General features: G+C 47.3%; 1 protein-coding gene across 2 annotated transcripts; it reads right to left on the bottom strand.

Annotated features, from left to right (window-relative positions):
- Positions 1-7,678: 7,678 nt before the first annotated feature.
- Positions 7,679-17,783, bottom strand: LOC142473073 (keratin, type I cytoskeletal 19-like). 2 transcript variants are annotated; one of them, XM_075580234.1, is made up of 8 exons: positions 17,241-17,783; positions 12,832-12,914; positions 11,144-11,300; positions 10,298-10,459; positions 9,639-9,764; positions 8,986-9,225; positions 8,223-8,248; positions 7,679-7,947 (listed from the first exon to the last, which is right to left on the bottom strand). In XM_075580234.1, exons 1-6 carry the CDS (start codon positions 17,706-17,708, stop codon positions 9,001-9,003), a joined length of 1,221 nt encoding a protein of 406 aa, XP_075436349.1. In that variant the 5' UTR covers positions 17,709-17,783; the 3' UTR covers positions 7,679-7,947; positions 8,223-8,248; positions 8,986-9,000. The 2 variants fall into 2 exon arrangements, with proteins under 2 accessions (XP_075436349.1, XP_075436348.1); XM_075580233.1 differs by having other exon boundaries at positions 9,005-9,225.
- Positions 17,784-18,436: the final 653 nt, after the last annotated feature.

Here is an 18,436-nt window from a genome sequence, read left to right as displayed (position 1 = left end):
TTCATGGGTGCATGGTTATAAAGCAGACTACCCACCCTGAGGACTATCACAATGTCTAAACTAACTGAAGTCTTAATAGAAAAAGACTTGGAAGCTGAGAGTTTGATGTCTTAAACACTGCAATGCAACAACCATAGAGACCTTTCATGGTGCTGCAATAAATGGTAACACGGTGTATATATATACTCTTCAGATATTTATCAGTATACAGCTTATCTTCGTAGTTAGAACATGTTTGGAAAATAGTCCCGTAAGCTGTTCTCGGTAACTGTGATTTAACGTACAATGCATTTTGACCCCATTGATTAGCATTTTTAAGCTAGATAGGGGTCCTGTCAATAGACTACAACAATAGGATTAACTGTTGCCCAAGGCAAAATCCAAGGCTAAAGCCTTCTGTCATGGAGAGGTTGAAGAGTCAACACAAGCTGATAACCTCTTGTTGATACAACAAATACTTGGTAATAAGATCCCTGTGGTCTTACTATGAGTCAGTGCGGGCTACAAGCATCAGTGTTTAAAGTGCTGTACAAATCTTCCTAAATAGGGCAGGATCCATGTCACTTAGGCTTGTCCTCAGTTTGTTCAGAAGCTTCCCCGGCCTCACAAGTATCTTGAGCTGTACGGTAGAGGAACACAACCGTCCAGAATATCTGAAGCAGAACAATGTAGATTTGGGTATTTTTGAAGAACTCTCATATTGGACCATTTAAAGTCCCCATAAGCTGCTATGCTTTGGAATAACGTGCCCCTGATGTTATACAAAGCTTAGGATTGTCGGTGTTCTGCGCTAGAGACGTGTGCAAAAGTGTCTCACAAATACTGGTGGTAAATTTTCAGTACATTACACCAGGGGTTTCTCAAGCCCAGTCCTCAAGAACCTCCCCCCCAAACAGGTCAGGTTTTAAAGATAACCCTGATTCAGCACAGGTAGCTCAGTTGAAGATTGAGCCAGTGATTGAGCCCCCTGTGCTAAAGCAAGGACTGATTGAGCCTCCTGTGCTGAAGCAGGGATATCCTTAAAACCTGACCTGTTGTGGGGTCTCCAGGACTGGAGTTGAGGACCCCTGCTATACTATTAGGGACCATTTAGTCCAACATATAGCAGGTTCTGGTGTCTCCAAATGGACCGATATGAGAGTCCTGGACTCCTGGGGCAAATGTTACCGTTCACCTTTCCCTGCACTCCTTCCACTTGTGACAATAGAGACATTGTCCCTGAAGGAAATGTTCGTAGCTATCTGCAGTGGCCACCTCTGCACACACCCAGCTTTGAACCAGCACAGGTTACAGTGAAGAGAGAAGGCTTTGTGTTAGAGCTTAGAGGTTTGGCCCAGCTCCTTATCACGTGTGATGAGTCAGCCCTTTGTGCAGGAAGATTCCAAGCCAGGGGGTCAGGGGTTAAAATGCCTCTTCACAGTAGAGACACTGTAATGTCAAGGTAAGTACCCACCAAGAGAAGATAGACAGGTCCGGGCAGCTCCACACGGAGAAGCAAAAGCCATCCTTCTCAGGAATTTTAAGCTCCCTTAACCACTGTTCTGCCAGGAGGACTTGCAATGAATTTCATTGGGGTTAAAGGCCACAACCTGTACTACTCAGCCGAGAACTAGGTTTATTTATAAGCGTTGGTCCCACTCGCCATGTTGCTGTGGAACTGATCTACATTAAGCATGCCAGCCATGCAGCTACGAGAACAGCCCCAGACACGCGCACATACCATACTTAAGAAGAATATGGCACGGGCGCTCAACTCCAGTAATCAAGACCCCCCACCCCACAACAGGTCAGGGTCGCAGCATATCCCTGCTTCAGCACAGGTGGTGCAATCTTTGACTGAGCCACTCATGCTGAGGCAGGGGTATCCTGAAACCCTGATCTGGCGGGGGGGGGGGGGAAGGGTTTGAGGACGGGAGTTGAGAACCTCTGGAATAAGGGTTTTGTACATGGAATATTGTACAGCATTAATAATAATGATCAGTGTTCGACAAACCTATACATTTGCTCGCCCCGAGCGAGTGGATTTAACCCCCGGGCGAGTAAATATTGGCCCAAGCAGCACACGTTTGGTACTAGGTGGCGAGTAGATTTTTTTGTGTGGCGAGTAGATTTTTGGGTGATTTGTCGACCACTGATAATGATAATAACTTTATTTCATATAGCGCTTTTCTCCGGATGGGACTCAGAGCGCGTCACAATGACAATATATAGCGCGCGGGACGCAGCACATAGGAATGTTGCAGACACAGGTCCCTGCCCCGCAGAGCTTACAATCTATGTTTTTGGTGGCGGAGGCACAGGGAGATGATGGGACTTGTCCAAGGTGCTGACACCAGGAATGTCCCCGGGTTCCCCTGCTTCACACTCAGTGTCATTGTTATCAGCCCAGTGTCTCTACTCACCGAGTCGCTCCTTTTCTTCCATCGTACTAGCACCACCAGTAACTGCTCCGCAGAGCTTACAGTCTTATTTTGGTGCCGGAGTAAGAAAAAGTGACTGGCCCAGTGTCATTAAGATCTGGCATTGGGATTCAAACTGGAGTCTCCCATGTCAAAGGCAGTAGAGGGGGCTCGGGGGGGGGGCAGGGGATATACCTCTAAATTACTCCTACAGCATTACTACTCTGTGTAACTACAGTTACTACTGTGTGTAACTCTCCCAGCATATCACAGTTACATAGTTACATACATATCCAATATCACGTCCAGTTTAATTCTTGGGATGTGTTACTTTGATAAATGTAGCGTGTATTAGGCTGTGGCCAGGCAGGGAGCGAGCGCGCTGGCACTCATGCGCAGCGACGTCACGCTCCCTGCTCGGCCGGGATATTTGTGGACGGCCAGGTGCGGGAGTGGGTGACGGCGATTCGGGGGGGGCGTGGCCACGATGTCACGGAGCTGGTTCGCCCTCATTGGGCGAACTGCTCACGTGACGCGCTTGCGGACGACAAATTCAAATTTGCTTGCTCTGCAAGCAGCTAAGCGCCGAGCAGGTGCTCGCTCACGCTGGCCACACACATTGCCTCGTTGTGTTTGAGAGCGGCCAGCTCAGCACCACCCTGGCCGAGGCCTTAGATACAAACCTCCATTTTGGTTCATTGATGGAGAGTAGAGGGGACATGAAGGCCGCCATCTTTAAAGTGGCCTATCTGAAATGCATTGCATGGGACATCCCGAGAATCTGCTCTTTTACTTGTGTGGTTTATTTATTTAAGTCGCTGACAAGACGTGTCGGCAAAGAGGGGGGCGGAGCTACGTATCGGCGGTGGGGTTGAACCAGGATATGGAAGTTTACGGGTTTGGATAAGATGGGGGAGGGAGTGAACGGATGGTGCTCAGTGTAAACGTTTGTAAAACGCCCGTTGGCTCAAAGCATCCTTCAAACAATACGGTATTTATCGTGTGATGAGAGATAGGCCTGCAAAAAACAGGAGGACAGAGAGGCCAAGCCCTTAAAGCAGCAAAGCATGTGAAATCTTGTATGTTTAAAATAAAACATCAGTGCTGTACTATTAGATAATAGTGACCGTTTTCTTTTTTTGTTTGTTTTTATTCAACTCTTAATAAAATTTTAATGAGTTTTAAAGCAGCAGTCCTAGCTGCCATTTTTTTTAAGTTGTATTTTTGTCCCCCTTTAATATGCGCATCAATACAATCCACACAATGATCAGTAATTAGCTAAGTTGCCGATCGATCCGTTCTCCTGTGATCGATCGTCGAAGATTCGGCTCGGGGGGTTCACTAAATGGCCGTCAGTGAAGCAGAAGAGGACCAAAGATGCAAAGTTCTGTGGGGGAGATCATGTGACCAGGCAGTCACCAGATACAATTGGTGTCCTGCTAGAGAGAGAGCAGGGCTCAAAAAGGGGCGTGCCCGAGCCTGTTTCAGAAGAGGAAGGGGATGTGACTTTGTAAATGGTTGCTATAAAAACAAAGAATGCTTTTATAATACATTAATACATTAAAAATGTCTTTCGGGGGTTTAAATAAAAAAATAACGCTACAAGTATTTTCTCATAGTACAGAAGTGATTTATTTTTTAAAAAAACACACACGTAGGATATTGCCTGGTCTGCAGCTTTGAAGTATAAGGCCTGGGACATAGTATGTTTAAGCGCGCTGAGGCGCGCTCCTGCTCTGCCTCGCCTGCTGAAAATGGGGCTTTTCCCTGTCCTTGCAGGCGAGGCAGTGAGCGCGCTCTGGGGGCGGGGGCGGAGCGGAGGCGTGCCAGGAGGCGGAGTGGGAGGCGGGGCTAGACCCCCGCTCCCATGGGAGCGGTCACGTGACCGCTCCTCCGCTTCCCCGAGCGGCAAATTTCAAATCTGCCTGTCTCGGCAAAGTTTCTCAGCCTCCGCACGCATCAGCGCGCATGCGGAGGGAGAAACTATAGCCGCGCTGATGACAGATGCAGGGGCTTTGTGCATCTGCTCAGCGCGGCTCAGCCCGCTTCAGCGAGCTTAAAACTCACTATGTCCCAGGCCTCAGGCCGCATCCATACTCCGCGTGGCACGAACAAAAGTCCGTACCTCTATGAGGCAGGTCATAGAGCGTGCGATGAAGCGCTACGGTGCGGGCGATTTCCGAGCAGACAAATTATTTTGATTTTGCCGCGAGCAGGCCGGGTCACGTAAGCGGTTCAGCCAATGAGGGCGAACCGCTCACGTGATGTCACTGCTACGCCTCAACGTCGCGCACGTCATATGGGGCAATAGGAGGAGTTAAAGGGAGCAGTTATATGGGGTAATAGGAGTTATAGGGAGGGGTTATATGGGGTAATAGGAGGAGTTATAGGGAGGGGTTATATGGGGTAATAGGAGAAGTTATAGGGAGGGGTTATATGGGGTAATAGGAGGAGTTATAGGGAGTGGTTATATGGGGCAATAGGAAGTTATAGGGAGCAGTTATATGGGGTAATAGGAGTTATAGGGAGGGGTTATATGGGGTAATAGGAGAAGTTATAGGGAGGGGTTATATGGGGTAATAGGAGAAGTTATAGGGAGGGGTTATATGGGGTAATAGGAGGAGTTATAGGGAGGGGTTATATGGGGTAATAGGAGGAGTTATAGGGAGGGGTTATATGGGGTAATAGGAGAAGTTATAGGGAGGGGTTATATGGGGTAATAGGAGGAGTTATAGGGAGTGGTTATATGGGGCAATAGGAAGTTATAGGGAGCAGTTATATGGGGTAATAGGAGTTATAGGGAGGGGTTACATGGGGTAATAGGAGAAGTTATAGGGAGGGGTTATATGGGGTAATAGGAGAAGTTATAGGGAGGGGTTATATGGGGTAATAGGAGGAGTTATAGGGAGGGGTTATATGGGGCAAAAGGAGGAGTTATAGGGAGGGGTTATATGGGGTAATAGGAGGAGTTATAGGGAAGGGTTATATGGGGTAATAGGAGGAGTTATAGGGAGCAGTTATATGAGGTAATAGGAGGAGTTATACGCTGATGTTATATGGGGTAATAGGAGGAGTTATAGGGAGGGGTTATATGGGATAATAGGAGGAGTTATAGGGAGCGGTTATATGGGGTAATAGGAGGAGTTATAGGGAGCGGGTATATGGGGTAATAGGAGGAGTTATAGGGAGGGTTTTTATGGGGTAATAGGAGGAGTTATATGCAGAGGTTTTATGGGGTAATAGGAGGAGTTATAGGGAGGGGTTATATGGGGTAATTGGAGGATTTATAGGGAGGAGGTATATGGGGTAATAGGAGTAGTTATAGGGAGGGGTTATATGGGGTAATAGGAGGAGTTATAGGGAGCGGTTATATGGGGTAATAGGAGGAGTTATAGGGAGGGGTTTTATGGGGTAATAGGAGGAGTTATATGCAGAGGTTTTATGGGGTAATAGGAGGAGTTATATGCAGGAGTTATATGGGACAATAGGAGGGGTTATACAGAGAAAATGTGGAATTACAGACAAGGGGGCTTATGCAGAGAGGTACGGTAAGGTATAATTAGGCAGGTTTGCGCCAAAACTGTCCGCTTTCAAACAGATAAACTCTTACAAACTTACAGAGAAACTCTTACAAACAGGAGTGTTACGGAGTCCCGCAGCATAATACTGACCCTACCAGCCGAGAGAAGCAAAGAGCTCGAGATAAATCCACTCTTTGTTGTATGTAGGAGTGGCCGGGTGGGAGGAGATGCAGCACTGGCTTCATGGTCATGGGTTCAAATCCTGCCTTGGGCAGGGAGTTCTTGGACCAGCCTCAACCCCCCTGTTCCTCCATTTGGGATTGGTTTATGATAACACCAATCACACCTCCCACATTCAAACGTGGACCCTCTCTCAAAACAATTACCGTGTTAGTTAGTCTCACTGATTGGGAGCCGCTGACGTTCATTGGAAGGCAGCCTCGCACACGGGACCATATTCAATTTACAGTAACGAGAGTCACTGACATCTGTTCTCACCATTAGGACACGGCACATATGTGTCTATTATTCATTTTCCAACCCAACTGGATATATTTTCACTTGGCATTTACTTTGTACCTGAATCCCACCCTTCGTTGGTACATCCGCCAATGTTTTTTGTTGTTGTGGATCTCTATCAAATTCAAGCTTTATAAAAAAATGTAAAAATAAAATGCTTTATAATACACCTGTAATCATTGGGGTTTGATAACTGCTGTTGCATTCTGTCCAGAGCCTCAAACCTTTGATTATCCTGTAATAAAAGCCACACAACCCAACTCAGCTTTGAGCATGTACATCAATGTGCTTAATTAACGATTATATTGTAAAGTCTGCCCTTGTACACTACTGGCTAACTCATGCTATGCATTGCAGGATGTTTTTATTGGCCTTTATGGGAAATAATGCTGTTTTTAGGAGTCTTTAATACTTCGGAAGCTAAGAATGTTATCCATATTGTCCACATATTGAGCATTCATGTCTACATAATTATTATATATTGCAGGTGGCAGATTAGCTATGAAGAAGCTGCGGAGCGAAACTTTGGGCAGGTTGCGTGCTCCGTTCAAACGTAAGCAAAAAAACGCCTTCCTATTTCCCTGCATATTGTCACCACTATTATTGGTGAGGGGAGCCATTTCTTTCAATGTAATGTCCTATTGTGGGACCTTGGCGCTTCCTACTGTTGTAACGGTGTGTGCTCCGTTTAATTCTCCATTTCAACAAGGTAGCAATTTAGGTTATTCGTACAGTTGAGAGGTAATAAGTTGCTAAGAGATTTCTAAGGGGGCAATCCCACTGAGTTTTAATATACTGAGCATCCTGTGAATTCTATAGCAGGCTTTATCCCACCTCCCCAGCAGTGCAAGATTTTTGCAACACTTTCCTGTGTGAGATCATTTGTTGACAGTCTTCCCAGCAGTTTGAGCTGCGAGCTGTAACAATAGATAATGTCACCTTAGTAATGCCCCCCTGCAGATCCCCCATCGCCACAGAGCTCACCTCCCTCACAACCTCCTTGGGCTCTCTTATCAGGGGTGCAAGGGATATCAACGGGGGGGGGGGGTGAGGGATGGGGGAGGGCGCAGCAGGAGGCCTAATGTCAGGGCTCTCCCCTTACCGCAACAGATCCTTGATAGTCGTGCGTGGCACTCCACTGGAGGACTCAAACGTGGACTAGGATACTGTTTCCAAATGGGACATTTGAGCTCTCAGTGCATCCCCTTCTCCCTGTCAATAACTCTGTAAACAGGACTGTTTTGTATGCATGACCCAAAAAAGAGGCTATTTATTAGACAGCTGAAGCGACAGGTTAAAAGCTCAAGACTGCGCAAGCAAACTTCTAAAGCGGCAGCAATCTCCAGGGACCTGGGCAGTCAGGCCCACAATGGTGGTTCCCCGCTGGCAGTGGGAAGGTTATCAGATCCCGGTGACGTGGTCCTTTAAGATGCGATCAGAGGAGAGGGTCTTACAGGCAGCTGTCTAATTTCCAGGAGAGAGGTTTCATTTCCCACCGCTTTTAGGAACTAGGAAAAAAAAAAAAAAAACATTAGTGTTTTTACTCCATTTATTTAAAGCCATGTATTGCCGTTACCCACGGCAGTGACAGGGTTAAAGGGGGCGTATAGCATTATTTCCGTAAATAAATCCTAATTAAAGAATTGTTGGGTTTTAATTGGATATTGTGCCGTATGATTCCTGTGTGTTATATTGTAAGCTGTAAAGTGCAATCTTTATTTTATTTTCATATTTATTTACATTGACTTGAATAGTAATAATTTAAATTGTAATGTGTCCTTACCATCTTTGGAAGGTCCTCCGGAAGACCTGCGGGAGGAAATCACAGAAAGGGTTGAGGCCTAGCATTGGCAGAGTGTGTGCAGCTATAAAAGACACTTCCTTTCCACAGACCCATGTGTAAAACCCAGGTTTCGTTGGAAGTTAAAGGCTGTGGTAGCCATGTAGGGGAGTAAGGGTTTGACTCCAGGCTCACAGTCTGTACTGTATCAGCAGACTAACTAATCACAGCCAGTAACACCCCAGCTATTCCTCAGCCTGACGCTGGCAGATTTCAGACACTACCATCCCTTCTCTAGCACTCTGTTGTCCTTGCTGTGTGTGTGTATATTATATATACATATACACACGCACGGAGCCTAACGTATACCATGGTGGAATTGGAAAGAGAAAGGCCCAAACTATTTCAGTCGAGAAACTGCTTACAGATGTTTTTCATCATCTCCCCTACATACACACAAATAAGCAGTATTTATGTATAATTGATAGTCTAATTTGTGCTGAGGTTCTCCAGCTTAGGAGCACAGAAGGATTTGAGTTGCTATCTACAAAATCACTGGCAGGAGATATGTCTCTTCTGGCTTTGTCACCACGTCGCCCTGCAGTTGGAAGGACAGAACTGGTGGGACTATTTTTCCCATCTGTCATGCCTACCTCACTCATCGGAATACAGTGGCAAAGAGCCCCATTAAAATCTCTCTCGTTTAACCCCAACACCTCACTCTTGGCCTAGAAGTCGGGAGGTTCTAGTTCTACGTCTCATTTACTTTGCTACTTTCTGCTCACTGGGAATCGTGTCCTTCCAGCAGTTGACGGTAGGTGGCAATCTCCTTCTCCAGGCGGGTCTTGATGTCCATGAGCATCCTGTACTCATGGTTCTGACGTTCCATGTCGGATCGGAGGTCTCCCAGTTGTGACTCCAAATTGCCTATCATTTGCTGGATCTGGCTCAGTTGGGCACCATAACGGCATTCTGTCTCTCCAAGGGTGCCTTCCAGGGATGATTTCTACAAATAGAGAGAAACATTTCACGCCGATGCACCGACTCTCCCACGCCCTTGGTCCTTCTATCATGTATGAAACAGCAGTTCCCTACTAACTTTCTTCATGCCATTTATTATATATATCCCGTCCCCTCTCTTTCCTCTTTTTCTAGCTCAAGAGGTCTATTCTATTCAACCTGTACATGTGCTGAGCGTGCTGTAGAATGGATCGAACGCCTTGTAAAGAATGACTTTTCAAGAGCCTGTGATTGCTACGCAGAATGAGCTGCAACCATGAATATTTTATTCTGTGGTTGAGCTTTTTCTTGTTCACTTTGTCATAACGAACAGCCATTCCGTACAGTTTCCTGGCAATCAGAAGCTTCTGGCCAAAGCAAGGGCTCCCCATGAACCAAGATGACTATGAAGATACCAACCATGCTGAGCTGTGACTGCAGTTCTATCTCCAGCCCTTGCAGGGTACGTCTTAGGTCCGTGATCTCGGTCCTGCTTGACTGGATCTGTACCGTGTGTGTTTGCACTTCCTTGTTCAACTCCTCAGACTAGGACAAAAAAAAAAGAAGACAAAGTTGTACACAACACCACAGCTACACGGAATTTTACCTACCTGGAGGAATCTACATTGTCTCGACAAGAACCCAGGAGTAGTGGCAACGTCGGAGTTGCAGTCAAGTGAAAGCACTCGCAACGGGTTATGTGGCGTTTGTTATATGTGGCATTACAGAGAATTTGGCCTACCGATGCATTGTGGGAACAGTTGCAGCCACCATAACAGTTTAACCCTCATCATGACCCCCTGATGATGCTGATAAATCGAACTAAGTTTCAACCCATTTGAACTCCTGGCGATAAAAATGAGAGAGAGAGAGACGATCCAAGAAGGGCATGACAGAAGCGTACTTAACCCCACGCTCCTTGTGTCACTGAGGGTGTTCATAATACCGTGAAGGAAAGAATATTGGGATGATCCACCCGACGCAGCAATTATTGTGATGGGGGTTTATAAAGCAGCTGATAAAGACAGTTCTCAACAGAAGCCTTGTTTTTTCCAATGAGCGCCTGAACATCTCATTACCTTGGTGAAGAACCAGGCCTCTGCATCTTTGCGGTTCTTCTCTGCCATGACCTCGTACTGGTCTCTCATGTCGGTGAGAATCCTAGACAGATCCACGCCCGGAGCAGCGTCTACTTCAACGCTAACTTGCCCACCAGTCTGTCCCCGCAAAGACAGAAGTTCCTGGATGGGGAGGCAACAAGACAAAACGTTTTTAAACACTGAAGCTCTATCTGTTGCTGTAGGCATCCAGATCATGGTCTCCGACTCACTCACGATGCTTACAGGGCAACCCTGCCTACAGCTGATATTTGTAGGGCTCTGTCTGTACGCTTCATTTGAACCCCTCCGTCTCCAGAACTCTTCTCACCTCTAGTTGTCCTTTCATTAACTAAAGCCTATTCCTCATATACAAACAATAACATTATATATTGCAGAAAGGAGCGCAGCCTTTGCTGATTTTTACTTAATGGACAGAACTCCTATATCAGTCTTTTCACCCGGATTACATTGTTAAGCAAACTTGGTGCACGCAATATCTGCCGTTGGCACTTTTTTTCTTAGTAGGTTTGATCAAAGTTCACTTCTGGGACCGCTAAAATGGTTTGTATCTTGCCAATCATTTTCCAATCGGGGGTCTATTAATAAAAGTTTCCCAAGGTTGGTGCAACACCCCCCTTCACACACACCCCCCACCTCCCCAACGTGCATCAGTTTTAAGACAGGCCAATGGCACGACCCTTTTTAAATTGCAAAAATAGGTAAAACATCTGCTTGGGTCTATTAGCTCACGCCATCTCCTGATGCGTTTCGTGGTCTCTGAGGGGCATCCGTTTTATTAAAGAAAAATTGCTTCCCCAATGTTACCTCCTCATGGTTCTTCTTCAGATAAGCCAGCTCCTCCTTCAAGTTCTCGATCTGCATCTCTAGGTCAGTTCTGGCCAGGGTCAGCTCATCCAGGACTCTCCGCAGGCCATTGATGTCAGCCTCCACGCTCTGGCGAAGAGCCAGCTCATTCTCGTACCTCAGAGAAGCAGAACAGACCAAATACTTTAGTATTGCTGTTTGGGAGACACAGAATTCCCTTCACCCTTAAACTTCCCAGTTGACCAATTCTCCTCTAATACACTGGTGCGATCCAGTAGTGTTCCACTGCCGAACTTAAACCAGGTGGTCATGACTATGTTCTCCCCACCCCTCATCCTACCAAATATCCAGCGCTGTACATAATGATTCTCTGCCCCGAAGAGTTGCCTATCCGATTTGAATAATAATGGTAACTAGCCCAAGGCCACAAGAAGAAGCTGACACCAGGTTCATCTACTTCAAAGGCCTTCAACTAATCAACATTGCCCCATTTTTGGGTATCGGTGGCACAATTCCATGTCATTGTAGCCACAGTCAATGAGTGAGAAGGTAGCACAGCTGCTCCTGGAATAAATTATTGGAGTATTTCTATTTTGTGACCCACAAACACGAACCCACAATTCCCTGCTGCTAACCAAAAGTGTAATGCTCCTATACACATACATATGCATTATATATGTGCATGCAATGTCTTGTACATAATGTATAACCCTGCTCACTTAATGTAACTATGTATTTGCCATCATAACTCTGTGCCCAGGACATACTTGAAAACGAGGCCTCAATGTATTACTTCCTGGTAAAATATTTTATATAAGGGAATACAGATTAAAGTATACATTTCTAATTCCCCTCCAAATACCAATAAAGAAAATATTACGGTAACCCCTTTTCTTTGGCTTACAAACAGGCCTAGATCACTGTAGGAGATAATGCAGCAATCCAGGAGGCTTGCCAAAAACACAACATACAACAATAGCCTGGTTGCCTAGCTAGCCTGTGCATACAGTATTAATGATGTGAGCTGTAAGAGAGCTGTTCTTTCACCTAATACCATTGAAGGACTCCTGCATGATTTGGACACGAGATAGAATGTACTGGAGCTCTCCTGTTTAGACTCAACCATAAACATTACGGGCTGATCTGAAACCATTTACCCAACAAGTCGTGTTCCGAGCATGTTCTCTTCCAGTGGAAGAGGAGTGTTTAAAGGGCATGTTTTCGGGTTCTTTTGTGCGGTTGATGGAAAGTTTACAGAGGCTTCGCACTGTCAACGCGGGACCTGTAAATGCCGCGACCCCCAGAAAAGTCTCACGCCCCCCTCCCGTTTGCGCACCGCTGAGTTAATGAACAAAATATAAGATGGATAGGTCAGCCTTGGAAATCAGATGCATCAAACAATCACAAAGATACCAAGGAACATAAGTAACATTATAGTCTGTTTGACACACACACACACCCCACAGCACAGGGGAGGCCAACTCCAGTCCTCAAGGGCCATTAACAGACCAGGTTTTAAGGATATCCCTGCTTCAGCACAGGTGGCTGTCAGTCATTCTGACTGAGCCACTGATTGAGCCACCTGTACTGAAGCAGGGATATCCCTAATACTAGGCCTCTTGGTGGCCCTTGAGGACAGGAGATGGCCACCCCTTCGATGGAGAGCCCTGGTTCGTTTTCATACTCACTTGGTCCTGAAGTCATCAGCAGCCAGCCTGGCATTGTCCACTTGCAGGACGACCTTGGAATTATCAATGGTGGCAGCAAGGATCTGGAAGGGGCGAGAAGGCCACGTTTACTCCCACAAACCAATAAGGCTAAACCAAGAGGATTTAAAAAAAACCCCGGGTGGGACCTCTCAATTCAGCTCCATCGTTCCCACCGGCAGGCCGCTCCTTCCCCTCGCCTTCTATAAACAGCCGATTTTCTGCGGGTGGTAATAACTTGTAATTGACAGCATAACATAAACAACACCATAATTGCTGTGGTTTGCGGCTATGCCACGCCTTTGTTTGATACTGTATAAAGAGGACAGGCACAAGCAGAAATAAGAGGAATGCTACCTCGTACTGTGGACACTGAGACCAAATGATTGTTTACGGGTTGATAGTGGGAGGGGGAAAGGGGGGGGGGGTGCTCCTTCATTGGGCAATAAGGTGGACCATTTAACCCCTTCCGAGCTAGAGGAACTATAGGCATAGCAAAGTCAACTGGCCGCGTTGAAGGGGTTAATTTCCTGCTATTCAATGGAAACGTATCAGATGTAGGGCACAAACTATTATCTGAACCAAATTTGATATATCTCATATATTTTGTATAACTATGCAATTTCAGGAGTTACAAATGTGCTTGTTGCTGCATAAAATACAAATTAATAGCTGAGTTACTATGTGGCTGAAACTATACTCTTCTATCATCCTGTCTCATTCTGGCTCCTAGAGATTAGAAGGGGATCTATATATGAAGGCAATTTTGGAATAAATTCTGGGGTGTTTTTAACTGTACCTATGTATCAAAGCATGTTGCTCTAATAATGCCCCCTCTGCCCCAGCTTGCACCTTGGGGAGAGTCAGTAGGAGGAGTTGGGGGGAGTTACATGGTGCACAGATTATAATGAGATGTATCACATTCTGCGTCTCTGCCCCAGTTTGCACCTTGGGGAGAGTCAGTAGGAGGAGTTGGGGGGAGTTACATGGTGCACAGATTATAATGAGATGTATCACATTCTGCGTCTCTGCCCCAGTTTGCACCTTGGGGAGAGTCAGTAGGAGGCGTTGGGGGGAGTTACATGGGGCACAGATTATAATGAGATGTATCACATTCTGCGTCTCTGCCCCAGCTTGCACCTTGGGGAGAGTCAATAGGAGGAGTTGGGGGGGAGTTACATGGTGCACAGATTATAATGAGATGTATCACATTCTGCGTCTCTGCCCCAGTTTGCACCTTGGGGAGAGTCAGTAGGAGGCGTTGGGGGGAGTTACATGGGGCACAGATTATAATGAGATGTATCACATTCTGCGTCTCTGCCCCAGCATGCACCTTGGGGAGAGTCAGTAGGAGGAGTTGGGGGAGTTACTTGGGGCACAGATTATAATGAGATGTATCACATTCTGCGTCTCTGCCCGAGCTTGCACCTTGGGGAGAGTCAGTAGGAGGAGTTGGGGGAGTTACATGGGGCACAGATTATAATGAGATGTATCACATTCTGCGTCTCTGCCCCAGCTTGCACCTTGGGGAGAGTCAGTAGGAGGAGTTGGGGGGAGTTACATGGTGCACAGATTATAATGAGATGTATCACATTCTGCGTCTCTGCCCCAGCATGCACCTTGGGGAGAGTCAGTAGGAGGAGTTGGGGGAGGAGTTACATGGTGCACAGATTTTAATGAGATGTATCACATTCTGCGTCTCTGCCCCAGCTTGCACCTTGGGGAGAGTCAGTAGGAGGAGTTGGGGGGGAGTTACATGGGGCACAGATTATAATGAGATGTATCACATTCTGCGTCTCTGTCCCAGCTTGCACCTTGGGGAGAGTCAGTAGGAGGAGTTGGGGGAGTTACATGGTGCACAGATTATAATGAGATGTATCACATTCTGCGTCTCTGTCCCAGCATGCACCTTGGGGAGTCAGTAGGAGGAGTTGGGGAGGAGTTACATGGTGCACAGATTATAATGAGATGTATCACATTCTGCTTCTCTGTCCCAGCATGCACCTTGGGGAGAGTCAGTAAGAGGAGTTGGGGGAGTTACACGGTGCACAGATTATAATGAGATGCATCGCATTCTGCGTCTCTGCCCCAGCTTGCACCTTGGGGAGAGTCAGTAGGAGGAGTTGGGGGGGAGGAGTTACATGGTGCACAGATTTTAATGAGATGTATCACATTCTGCGTCTCTGCCCCAGCTTGCACCTTGGGGAGAGTCAGTAGGAGGAGTTGGGGGAGTTACATGGTGCAAAGATTATAATGAGATGTATCACATTCTGCGTCTCTGTCCCAGCATGCACCTTGGGGAGTCAGTAGGAGGAGTTGGGGAGGAGTTACATGGTGCACAGATTATAATGAGGTGTATCACATTCTGCGTCTCTGTCCCAGCTTGCACCTTGGGGAGAGTCAGTAGGAGGAGTTGGGGGGAGTTACATGGGGCACAGATTATAATGAGGTGTATCACATTCTGCGTCTCTGTCCCAGCTTGCACCTTGGGGAGAGTCAGTAGGAGGAGTTGAGAGAGTTACATGGTGCACAGATTATAATGAGATGTATCACATTCTGCGTCTCTGCCCCAGCTTGCACCTTGGGGAGAGTCAGTAGGAGGAGTTGGGGGGAGTTACATGGTGCACAGATTATAATGAGATGTATCACATTCTGCGTCTCTGCCCCAGCATGCACCTTGGGGAGAGTCAGTAGGAGGAGTTGGGGGAGGAGTTACATGGTGCACAGATTTTAATGAGATGTATCACATTCTGCGTCTCTGCCCCAGCTTGCACCTTGGGGAGAGTCAGTAGGAGGAGTTGGGGGAGTTACATGGTGCACAGATTATAATGAGATGTATCACATTCTGCGTCTCTGTCCCAGCATGCACCTTGGGGAGTCAGTAGGAGGAGTTGGGGAGGAGTTACATGGTGCACAGATTATAATGAGATGTATCACATTCTACGTCTCTGTCCCAGCATGCACCTTGGGGAGAGTCAGTAAGAGGAGTTGGGGGAGTTACACGGTGCACAGATTATAATGAGATGCATCACATTCTGCGTCTCTGTCCCAGCTTGCACCTTGGGAGAGTCAGTAGGAGGAGTTAGGGGGGAGTTACATGGTGCACAGATTATAATGAGATGTATCACATTCTGCGTCTCTGTCCCAGCATGCACCTTGGGGAGAGTCAGTAGGAGGAGTTGGGGAGGAGTTACACGGTGCACAGATTATAATGAGATGTATCATATTCTGCGTCTCTGCCCCAGCGTGCACCTTGGGGAGAGTCAGTAGGAGGAGTTGGGGGGAGTTACACGGGGCACAGATTATAATGAGATGTATCACATTCTGCGTCTCTCTTCCTCATTTGCCTTTTCACCTAATACTGAAGTACTCTTTCATGTTCTAACATTCTGCATCAGGTGTATGAAACAGTTCTGACAGACGCACAGTATAGCAGTGCGTCTAAACACATGTTTCTCCACGTTGATACAAAGACCCCGAATGTGGGTACAATTTGAAACTGAACAAACATGTATGTTTGCGTGAGAGTCTCTTTTATATTACAACCCTTTCAGATACTGAACTCTGAAACCTGATCCTATGCAAACAGACAAAGCACAGACAGCTAATCCCACGCAAAGCCTCCAAAAAAAGGGAGCTTGTGGCAGTCGGAGGTTCTGTTATGTGAATTTTCTCCCTAAGAGCGCTCATATAACTTCTTACTCTGCAAGGACCCAGCGCTGGAAGAGCGCAGTGATAGAGTGCGTGCGAGTCGCAAGCGTTTAGAGACGGGCTCGTGTGTGGGGGGGGGGGGGGTGTAACTCCAGTCCTCCAGGGCCACCAACAGGCCAGGTTTTCAGGATATCCCTGTTTCGGCACAGGTGGCTCAATCTGTGGCTCAGTCAAAGACTGATTGAGCCACCTGTGCTGAAGCTGGGACCGATTGAGCCACCTGTGCTGAAGATGGGACCGATTGAGCCACCTGTGCTGAAGCTGGGACCGTTTGAGCCACCTGTGCTGAAGCTGGGATATCCTGAAAACCTGACCTGTTGGTGGCCCTTGAGGACTGGAGTTGACCCACCCCTGCTGTAGGAAGAGACACTAACGTGGAAATGGACAGGTACCGGGGTACAGGAGCTTAGAAGAAGAGGGGCAGGGATGGGGCAGTGACAGAAGGGTATATATACAGTGTCGTCACATGAGGATGGTAGTTACCCCTCTCAGCACTGGGTTCCCTAATGCAACACTGTCCTTTCTGGCACTGGAGCGGGTTAGTAGATGTTACGGTGACATGTCCCTAATGTTATAAATAGTTGTTTTGGGGTTTGTCAGTATACTGTAACCCACCGCCCTTCGCTTCATCCAAAGTGCTGCAGTAGGTTTATACAAGATGGGCGATTGTGCCAGCTCACCTTGTCTCTCAGGTCTTCGATCACCTTGTAGTAGTGGCTGTAGTCCCGGGTGGGGCTGGGTCCCTGCTTCTCGTACCACTCCCGGATCTTCACCTCTAGGCTCGCGTTGGCCGACTCCAAGGAGCGCACCTTGTCCAGGTACGAGGCCAGACGGTCATTCAGGTTCTGCATGGTCTCCTTCTCACTACCGGACAGCAGGCCGTCCCCTCCGCTGCTAACGCTGTAGCCCCCACCGTACCCACCTCCAAAGCTGCTGTTATACCCACTGCCATAGCTACCACCTCCCAGCCCCCCACCTGCTCCTGAGGAGACATAGCGAGCAGAGGAGACAGAGACGCCCTGGCCGCCCGGCCAGCCATGGACACTTGGGGCTTTGAAGGACACTCTCCCAGCTCCCCCACCAAGACCACCACCCAACCCTCTGTACGAGCCAGAGGTGCTTGTTTGGCGAATGCTGTAAGATGCCATGGTAGGACTGGAGTAGCTGGTTAGAGAGCAGGCTTAGAGATGCAGATCGCAGGAGTGTAACAGTCCTCTCCTCCCCAGCCTCCTTTTATCCCTCACACCATGTGGGTGGTGCCAGAAAAGGCCCAGTGGAATGTACCGGTCTCCTAGACTCATGCCAAGTTACCCACAGATATTTCTCATTGGTCTGTTGGTAGGATCCTTTTTTTTTTTCTTTCTTTCCACTGCCCTTGAAATTGCTTTTGACACTAAACAAACAGACTGCATTCTCCCCCCCCCCCCCCCTCCCTGTAAAGTTTAGACAAAAGAGTTGATTCATGGGAGGGCACCCTACTCTCAGGTGGGGGGGGGGGGGGGGGGCGCAGGAAGAAAAAGGAGACAGGACAGGAGAGAATATCTCAGGGGGGGATTAGGTAGGAAATTAAATAAAGGCGTCTTTCTCTTTCACCTGCGAGTTAACCCCGCGCGTTCCAGCGTCAGGAGGTAGGAAAGCACACGACGCAACCTCGGGCGTTTCAGCAGAGGGAAAAGTGTCACCGTGATAATGAATATACGTGGGGGGAAAGGGGACAGCGAGAGAGACGAAGATGTTTAGGTGGTCCTCTATTATTTATTTATTTCTTTATAAAATGTTTTACCAGGAAGTGATACATTGAGAGTTACCTCTCGTTTTCAAGTATGTCCTGGGCACAGAGTAAAACAAATAATACATGGTTACAAGTACAGTTACG

The sequence above is a fragment of the Ascaphus truei genome, chromosome 23 (genome assembly GCF_040206685.1).
Source record: "Ascaphus truei isolate aAscTru1 chromosome 23, aAscTru1.hap1, whole genome shotgun sequence".
NCBI lineage: Eukaryota > Metazoa > Chordata > Amphibia > Anura > Ascaphidae > Ascaphus > Ascaphus truei.
Note: the sequence above shows the minus strand (reverse complement) of the source record. Positions and strands in the feature narration are given on the sequence as shown.

Excerpts from the sequence above, each read along its gene's own strand:
- LOC142473073 (XM_075580233.1), bottom strand. The coding sequence starts at position 17,708 with ATGGCATCTTACAGCATTCGCCAAACAAGCACCTCTGGCTCGTACAGA. Across the intron at positions 10,460-11,143 it reads TGAAGAAGAACCATGAGGAG|GAACTTCTGTCTTTGCGGGG; the intron begins GTAACATTGGGG and ends CTCCCCATCCAG. Across the intron at positions 7,948-8,222 it reads CGGAGGACCTTCCAAAGATG|TTCCTAAAAGCGGTGGGAAA; the intron begins GTAAGGACACAT and ends TTTTTTTCCTAG.